General features: G+C 39.8%; 1 protein-coding gene across 1 annotated transcript in view; it reads right to left on the bottom strand.

Moving 5' to 3' along the window:
• Positions 1-9,528, bottom strand: part of LOC138041857 (uncharacterized) — a 133,483-nt gene extending 123,955 nt beyond the window's left edge. The window contains exons 1-4 of the mRNA XM_068887537.1: positions 9,478-9,528; positions 8,121-8,168; positions 5,720-5,767; positions 3,560-3,955 (exon numbers count right to left, since the gene is read on the bottom strand). Coding sequence (XP_068743638.1) covers positions 3,560-3,955; positions 5,720-5,767; positions 8,121-8,168; positions 9,478-9,526 — 541 coding nt within the window. The 5' untranslated portion in view covers positions 9,527-9,528. The remainder of the gene's footprint in view (positions 1-3,559; positions 3,956-5,719; positions 5,768-8,120; positions 8,169-9,477) is intronic.
• Positions 9,529-9,741: the final 213 nt, after the last annotated feature.

Genomic DNA, 9,741 nt, shown 5'->3' with positions numbered 1-9,741 from the left:
TTTCCCCTCCACATAATGTATACAGTAATTTCAACAAATTGCTATTTACAGGGTGTCAAGTGGATAAAAGGGTCACAAAATAAGAAAATCTAAAAGTGGGAAGAAAATAGCAGTATTAAATGGACATGCATCATTATAGTCACCATTGCGAGGTTCAAAATAATTGTTTTGCCAACATGAAGCACAAGCTTGCAACATTATTTTTCTCCAGCCATGAGCACAAAAAATAGGAAAAATTCCCTGAAGAACAATCGAATTTTAAAGACACAAAAAATAGGAAATAGCAATAGCTCGCATGCACCTTCATCAACTATCTACTGTGCAGCTTCCTACAGTTCCCCTATTATCTAACCCCTGATTTCAATCCATGGCGTTATAGTAAAACCTCCACACAAGTTGCTAGTTGAAACTAGTAATTAAAATTTAGGAACTGGTGAAGAAGAGGACGTTGATAACGCTGGCATTTCTTATAAGGTTTTTTTCTGTTGACAAGAAGGAAAGTAAAATACATTAATTTTTAAAAGAAAATTTAATAAGCTGTGCTTCTTTATGTTAGCTTGAGATTATATACAAAACGAAAGGAATAGCGAACTCATCTTACCTTAGCAGATTTCAACTGACAGGGCCGTCTCGGCTGAACTCCCACCTCAATCGATCTATGACAACATTTACTCGGAAATCTGCCTAACTCAATATTGTGCATGAAGACGCCGACGAAAATTCGATCACACAAGACAGACAAGAGCGAAAGACTGTTAAGAAGTTTTACCACTGAAATACCGCTATTCCGAAAGAAAAAAGGTGTACACGATGCTGTGGCTAAAAAAAATTCCTATAGCAAGTAATCGAACAAGACGTCTTCGGCCGCCATTTTGTTTGTTATTTCGCTCGCTCGCGTGTCAAAAAAGCCTGGGCACAAGCAAATTATCAACCAATCAGACAAAAGTCCCCTTGCTTATAGATTACCTTTTCTGCAAAAAAACAAAAACACCTGGTTATGGAATCAAGTTAGTTTTCTGAGATTTGTCATTGGGCTCGGGCTCGGGCTCGGGCTCGGGCTCCTGCTCTCATTCGTAACAGGAATATAAGGCTGTTGTTCGCTTATAGTTATGGGCTACTGATAAGCATGCAATTGTCTCTTATAGACACCTATATACCATCTATTTCCAACTGATGGCTCCAAAGGGATTCGTCTATAACCCGCACTTCAAATATACATGAACATTCAGTTCATTCATCGAGTCCTTCACCGGGACAAACGAGCGCAACAAATTGACCTGGCCTCAACCGAACTCACATCGCAGAGGTCATGGGTTCCACCTGAATTTTTTAGGTGTCTATAAGAGACAATTATTGCTGAAATTGTCCTGAGATAAGTCCGAGAATCACCTCTCTCTCTCTCTTAAAGATTTTTCGGCTTTTAACATCACAAAATGAGGGGTGGTCCACAAGGGTAGTCCATGGACCGGGTCCGCAGGGGTGATCCATGGCCGTGGGGTCTATGTTTTGTATTCGTCCGATCCTCTTGGTCAGCGCCACGGATTGAGAGCTCTGACTGGTACCAATTTTGCAGTCCTCGAATCGCGGACTTCCGGTCAACTGTGCAGCCGCAGGTTTCGGATTGAAATGGAAAATGGCTCTCAAATTTGTCCCTGCGAAGGTTAAAAGACTGATCTTTTACTTTTTCCAAGTGCATATTTAGTGTTTGAGCGCGCATTTCATCGTGCAGAATACCATCGTGCAAGCAACACGATCGACAATTTTTTTTGTGGAAACGACACCAATGTCCTCTCCTACTACAATTTTATGTTTCCGCAATTCTGAATGGCTTCGACAAATCCTTCTTCCACGGATTTCTCCCCAAAGGGACTGATGTAATGTTTTCCCACGGTACTTTTGGAAGAGCAACAGTAATCAGCTTTTAGCAGCGTGGGAAAATTCCCGAGCGGTATTAACATAATTAAAACCCTGTCGCTTTAATATTTTTGTGATTAACATATTTCTGAGGTAGAAAAAACAAACAGCACTGAAATTAGTTTTAGATTTTGAATCTCCCTCCAAATTCTGGGGTTTCCGAATTATTCGGACTGCCATTGTTATGCAAGCGACCAATCGAAACAATAGTTCAAGTCCATTATCCCAGAGTCTTTCCAGGCGCTCAACCGCTGACCAAAAAGCCCGAGGAATCTGGGTACGAGATTGCGATGTTGGAGCAATCACTAATGGAACCATCGGTGATCAGATAATCTGGTTCAACTACCTAATACATGTAAACAATCGACCCGTATTTTACAAACATTGGTTGAGTGTTTCTAAGAAGTCATTTATTGAACGAGAACGGTGCTTTCCTTTCTTTTAACGAAATGAGGAAAAAGATTCTTGCACTAAAATGGCTAGAATTTTACGGAGTTGTTTCTGCGATAAAGTCGTTATAAAGGAACTCACATAGCATTCCTATGAGGCTCATGGGTGTGGAAAAAGCAGTAACTTTCAATAAAGTTATTTCGAAACAAAGTCAATCAGTTTATTTGTGCATCCCTTCTGAAGAAACGAATCATCACACCCATCTGGAGTCAATCAAAAAAAAAAGGCTAGACATGTTGAAAATGATAGTGATGTGAACTTGAAGGTAGCATACACCATAGCATTTAATTGCACATATTCTACCAAATTAAGAATCTTTCTTACATCGAAGGATTGCCATAGTTAACAGTAAAGGCGTTGTTACACTTGTTAAATTTCTTGTAATTTTGCAAACGTTCTCCCATTACTGCAAAACCAGTCGCTCAACGGGTGTTACATAGGAAAATGTTTGGTTTTATCAATGGAGTTGACGGAGTTGATAATGTTAATTGAACACCGTACAGGGATTATAAAGCTGACGTTTCGGTTCGTCAGAGCGAGTCAACGAGTTATGGGTTGTGTGTAGTTTTTATAGTGGAGTAGGAGCTACGCTATTGGTGGTAACACGGCAACGTGAAAAATAGGAATACATTAGTTAAATGAAAAGCGTTCGTTAATACTCGCATGACTCGCAGCCAAGGCTCGCATGGCTCGCAGCCATGACTCGCATGACTCACATGGCTTACTGGCTCGCACATTGTCAACACTATGTTACATTGGTCATTTTTTTCGCAACTTGTTTCGTTTCGATGATTACATGATGTTAAAGGAATACTTTGGCCGATGACGCAAAAAGTCGCGTCACAAATCGCAGGACAGATGCTACACCACAAAATGCTTGAAAACACTTGTTGCAACGTAGCGTTAAGCTGAGAGAAGGGAAGCATTACAAAAAGTAGAACTCACTTCTAATTCGGCAACGATTTTTTCAGCTTAACGCAGCGTTTCAGGCCGTTGCAAAGTGTGTATTACATTAGCTAATGTTTCGCGCAACTTGTCCACCCTTGGCGTTGCGAGACAAGTTGCACGAAAAATGGCAACAGCGCCGTAACGAATATGTTTATGAAATCCAGGAGGCGACGATTACCCACCTATTCTTAATGAACGCTTAAGTGTGCATCCATGATGACGAAATACTGAAGGCAAGAGCGTTTACCTGTCGTTGAGGTTGTTGGCTCTTCAAATCCGGTGCTGGCACAGTAACCATAGTAGCAATTCCTTGATGGTATGGACGTCAGATTATAAACGTAAAATCCACTGCAGTTGCGAACACTGATGTAAACAAAAGTATCACAGGTGCAGCCGAGGCCAAAACACACCCTACGTACGACAGCGCCATCCTCCACAGAGGGGTGTCCTCCACTAAGCCAGCCTGGATAAACAACACCACAATGACACATTTTAACGCAAGTGTCAGCCATTTGGTTTCCAGCCTCTCCGCGAAACCGATGCCAGCCAGGCTTAAAATTTTCCTTGCAAGAGTAATATAAATCGTCCCGTCTGTATGTTGCTGCTATACTGGCATCATTGAGGGTCTTGTAGTTTGAACATTCTGAGGACAATTTAAAAAAAAAAAATTATTAAACGTCATCGACTGTGTCTTCAAGAGACCCCACTTGGATGACCCCTGTTGTCAAGTACCTGTTGAAAAAGAATTAGTCGAGAGCCAATGCTTCTGTCAATGTGACAAGAGACAAAGAGGGTATCGGAGCTCATTGCTGAAAAACGCATTAGCTGAACTATACAGTGGTGGCCCAGAGTGAAAAATATCTCCCAAAGGAAAAAAAAACCACAGCCTGTTTTAAACGAGAGTTTTTCTATACGTGGTCTGAATGAATTTTTCGCAAACCTTTGTGAAGATGATAGTGACATGGAGCCGTTGTTCCTAGAAATCGATGAAGAAAAGCATCTATATATCGACTCGACTCAGTGAAACCGAAGTTATGCTAGCCTTGTCTAAGATTAAAAAGACAGCATCAGGACCGGACAATATACCCTACTGGCGGATTGGAGAGATAATACTCTGTTTTTAGCACCGATGGTTACCCTTATTTAGAACTTATCCTTGTTTTCCTATACATGGCTTGAGGCATGGAATCAGTCTAAAATCCGTCCACTCCCCAAGGTGGACACACGTACGCAACACCAACACTTTCATGGTATTAACGTAAGCCCTGTTATTGCCAGGTTTTTCGAGAAAATTGTCTATCATGAATTTAGTAAACACGCGTTTGCAGAAACTAGGCCTGACTCAATATGCGGCATAACCGGTTGAAAGCGTTGGATGATAGGGAGTGTAGATATGTTCGTTTCTTTGCTATGGACTTTGCTAAAGCATTTGACAACGTGAAGCATGGTTTACTCAGTGATAAATTAAAGGCCCTTAATTTAAATCGGTATATTACTAACTGGCCATGGTATCTTAGTTTTTTTACGAAATAGGTCAGTATTTAATTAGGAGTAGTATATGTAGCTACTGCTGGTACAATGCGAACAACACAGGACAGCTTTAGTGACCCTTATTTGCTTAATCTTTCTATCAATGATCTGGATCTTGTAAACTGTCCGAATGCTTCTCTTGGTGAATATGCTAATGATACTTCGATGCAAGTTATTGTAAATAAGGCCGGATCTGATTGAAGTAGTGATGTAATTTCGCAATACCTTGGCTGGTCAGGTATAAACTGCATGCTTTGCAATCTATCCAAGTGTAAGGAAGTTAATTCTAGTCCTATTGGTAATATATAGCAGGCCGAATTTCTAGTGCTGCTTGGAATAACTTTCCAGGGCAATGGCAGTGATTTACAGAACACATTAAAGGATAACTTTTGGAAGCGAATAAGTGCCTATAAGTGTTGAGGAGGTTAAAATAGGAAGGACACCACCAAGTAGAAATTGATCATTTATTTCAGTTTTTAGCTTTACCTAAAATTATGTATGGTTTACCAGTGTATGCAGCCTCCGTGCCTATCTCCTCATCCCTTCTATAATTTGGTTCCCAGAATTAAAGAATCGTCAAAACGCCTAAGAACCCAAATAAGCCTACTACCTTGTGTTAACATGTAACGTTTCAAAGTTAGTTTTATTAATAGACTCCATCTTAAATACACTTTTACTTTTTAACTAATAATATTAAACATGTAAATATAGATCTAAAATGTATAACACTTCTTTTGAGGTTACCAAATGAAAAAGTACTGAATCTGCACAACCTGCAATCTGCAAAATGTGCGTTTTAACATGACCATTTCATTTATGGAAGGTAAATTCTTTTATGATTTCTTTGTTTACTTATCTACAGCTAGCTATCTCTTACCTGGTGGCTTTGTTGCTGGGGTGACAGGAGGGGTACTAGGTGAAGATGCTGTTAAACAAGAGAAATAATATCGTACTACTTAATGACTTATTTATGCTGTCAGTATCCAATCAGATATTAACCATAATGCATTCGATTGACGAGTTTTCTTTTTTGTTATAAGTGCGCACTACGGAGTCCAAACCACAACGAGTGGGATTACGTACCCTGCTCTTCCCGAAGTATTTAGTTTCCTTATGGACGTGGCAAGGGGATGGGGAGAGCTGTTACTCCCTTTACCCACGATCCCACGCGGGGATCTTTGAGTAGGTATGACTCGTGAAAATGATTATGCCAGTTAGGTTTTGTTGTACCCGAGTCCAAGAAAGCCAATCAGTAATTTGTAAGTATTAATTACTGTTCAGGTTTCATTTCACCTGGATTTTAGTTGAACCACTTAATCGCCGCTCGATCACTTGAATCACTCGATCTCTTCATCACATGTGAAACACTACACCGAAATGCTATTTCTACCTGATATATTAAGGTGCGTTCACATTGTTGTTTGTTGCATGAAGTCTACTTTAAGATGAAAAAAAAAACTGTTTTATAGTCGTGGATGAAAGAGGCTCAACCTTGGGTAAACTGAAAGATATTTTCGATGTGTTCTTAAAAATACAAAGTGAACCTACGAGTATATCAACTGACATCAACTTTGCTTGGTATTTTGCCTCAGCGCAGAATGGAATCACAGGGAAATCTCTACTCAGATGCCGACGCAAATGTTCCCCGAAACACTCATGGTCACATGGCAAAATCTTGCCCTAAAGAAAGTTTCTGTGAAGTGAACAATTGCAGAGCTGGAAGAAAGCATTTAACATTCTTGCACGTAAAGGATAATAAAGAGAAACTGCAAGGCAACGTTGAATGAACATCAACGCGATTGCAAGTCACTACTAACAATGGCTGCATTAATCGGGTTTAAAACCTTCGTCTATGTAGCTCCGCTGGGACTGGCACAATACAAGGCACTGGGATACCGAGTGAAAGCAAAAGATTGCAGCTTACTCGTGGAAGTTTATGCATTTCTAGATCCTGAGTCGAATACCACGTTCTGTACCAAGCGTCTAATTAATCGACTTGAAGTTCAAGGCTACGAAGCCTCATTGTCACTGACCACTATGAACAATGACAATATTCAGTCAGATTGCGCCGTTATGAATTTAATGGTCTACGACCTTCAAGAGAAGAACGCCTTACAGTTACCAAGTGTTTATTCCTGTGAAAAATTGAGGGCAAAAGATATTTCAACTCAAGCTATCGAGTCTGGCAAAGTCGACCTGTTGATCGGGAATGCTGTTCCCAAAGCATTAGAACCCAAACAAGTGAAGGAAAGTGAAGAGGGTAGTCCATATGCAATCAAGACCGGGTTTAGATAGACTATCAAAGGACCTCTAGATCTAGAGAGGAAAACATGTTAGCAAAACCACACTGTCAATCTAATCGACGCTAATGTTTAGCTTCAGGAACAATTCAGGAGATACCGAAAAAATGGAGTTTAATGAAACGAAGATTTACGACGAAAGAACAATTTTACAATAAGTTGTTAAAGCTCTCAACATCGTGGTGGATTCTGCGAAGATTGCCAACGGATATTATCATATTTCGCTACCTTGGCGTAAGTATCCTACCCAACAACAAAGTTGTCGCGGAAAATCGTTTGACATCTCTCATGTAAGAAGCGACTAATCAGAGATGACAAATTTCACGAAAACTACACAAACTTTATGAAAGACCCTCTCAGTTGTAGTGAAAGGCTGCTCCAAGAAAGTTCCGAAAGAGAAAGTCGACTGCAAAGCTGGATACATTTGGTACCTGCCACATCATCCTGTGATGCATCCTCGTAAACCTGACAAAACGCGAATAGGTTTTGACGCCGCCGCAAAGCATGGAACTGCCTCGTTGAACAACAGATTGATGCCAGGACCTGATCTGGCAAATTCGCTTGTGAGAGTCCTGACGAGGATCAGAGAGAATAGCATTGCACTAATGGCAGGCGTAGAGGCCTTGTTTTATCAAGTGCATGTAATCCCTGAAGACAGCGACTATCTGCGTTATCTGTGGTGGTCGGAAGGATACATCAACAAAGAACCTGAAGATTACCAAATGAAGGTCCATCATATACCACTACTGGAGTTCAAATCACCATTCATTCTGCAAGGAACGTCTCTACTCCAACACCTATGTAGAAAGGGACTGGAATGGGACGACATCATAAGCCAAGAAGATTTGCAAACGTGGCAATCGTGGTTGCAAGACTTGATTAAGCTGGAGTCGTTTGAGATTGATCGCTGCTTTAAATCGAGAGGCTTTATGAATTTGTTTGTTATTATATACAGCCAGCTTTCTCTTTATCTCTTACCTGGTGAAATTGTGGCTGGGGTGACAGGAGGGGTACTTGGTGAAGGTACTGTTGAACAAGAGAAATCTGTTTATTTATTTATTGATTCGTATATTTGTTTAGTTATTTCCCCAAGTTACCAAGATAATGAAAGGAAAAAAATAAAGAGATAAGTGGCAAGGAAACCTAAACGAAACTAAGGCGCTTCAATGAAGTTAGGTTTCCTTACGAAGAACAAGGAGAAGTGATCTTAAAATAAAAGCAAGAGGCAGGAGATCGCAAGCCAATTGTATATTAAAATGTATTATTTGCATACAAATAATTCTCTTTTATGAATGAATATTTAAAAGTAATAAAGAATTGCTTTAGCTTATTTTTGACATGTGGATGCGAGGGATGAAAAACTAGTGATAAATAACATAAATAGGAAGTGTATGGTACTAAATGAGTCATTTAAGCCGTCAGTATCCAATCAGATGTTAACCATAATGCATTCGATTGACGAGTTTTCTTATTTATTTATTTATTTTTTTATATAAAGCCTTTAACAAGGTGTTGGGTGTCACTCAACAACACAAAGTTCCAACTTGAGTGCGCGCTACACAGTTCAAACCACAACGATTGGGATTACGTACCCTGCTCGTATGTGATTTGCTTATGGTTTTCTACTTAACCACAAGGCGGAGAATGAAGAAGTACGGACAGACTCTTTTTTTACAAGTAGGTATTGTGTCTGACGAGTTCGAATCTAAGAATTCTTAGAATACTTGTTTAAAGCATACAGGTTTATCTCGGGTCCTAGCCTTCACAGTCACAGATCTCGCTACAATCAACGTGATGCAAGGATCTGATCTAGCTAATGCGCTTGTTGGAGTCCTGACGAGGTTCAGAGAGAATAGCGTTGCACTAGTGGCAGACGTAGAGGCCATGTTTTATCAAGTGCATGTAATCCCTGAAAAGAGCGACTATCTGCGTTATCTATGGTGGCCGGAAGGATACATCAACAAAGAACCTGCATGAAGAGTACCAAATCGTAGCAGGGTTGAAGTTTGAAACCCTTAGCATACGAATTGGAGGCGTCAAATCGGTGAATAATTGCATTAAAATAATCGCACCGGGTTTACACGTGCAATATCTGAATTGCAACTTGAGCGTAACAAAATTTGCATCAAGTTGCTACGACAAAAATCGCTTGTGTAAACGGACATTCAAAAGTAAAGCTTTACCAAAAAAATTATTAATCACATGTTTTATTAATTTATTTTTCTATGCTTTTATTGGGTTTATTTTACAACAAGCAGTTTAGTTGCATTGACGACGCCAATTTATTTCATAAGAGGTTTATCTCTCTACCTATCGTTCACTAGATTTTACTTACGCGAGGAGAAAGAAGCTAAAGTACTTGGAGTCACAGGTGATGAAGACATCGCTGATACTAAAAACAAACAAAGAAATATATTCATTTGTAACTTTACATGATCCTTCTATGCTTTTATTAGGTATATTTTACAACAAGCAGTTTAGTTGCATTGGCGACGCCACTTTGTTTTCATAAGAGGTTTGTCTATCTACCTATAGCGTTTACTAGCTTTTACTTACGCGAGGAGAAAGAAGCTAAAGTACTTGGAGTCACACGTGATGA

This window comes from Montipora capricornis, chromosome 3 (genome assembly GCF_036669925.1).
Source record: "Montipora capricornis isolate CH-2021 chromosome 3, ASM3666992v2, whole genome shotgun sequence".
In the NCBI taxonomy this organism is placed as follows: domain Eukaryota; kingdom Metazoa; phylum Cnidaria; class Anthozoa; order Scleractinia; family Acroporidae; genus Montipora; species Montipora capricornis.
The sequence above is the reverse complement of the archived record's forward strand: the minus strand, read 5'-3'. Positions and strand labels throughout refer to the sequence as shown.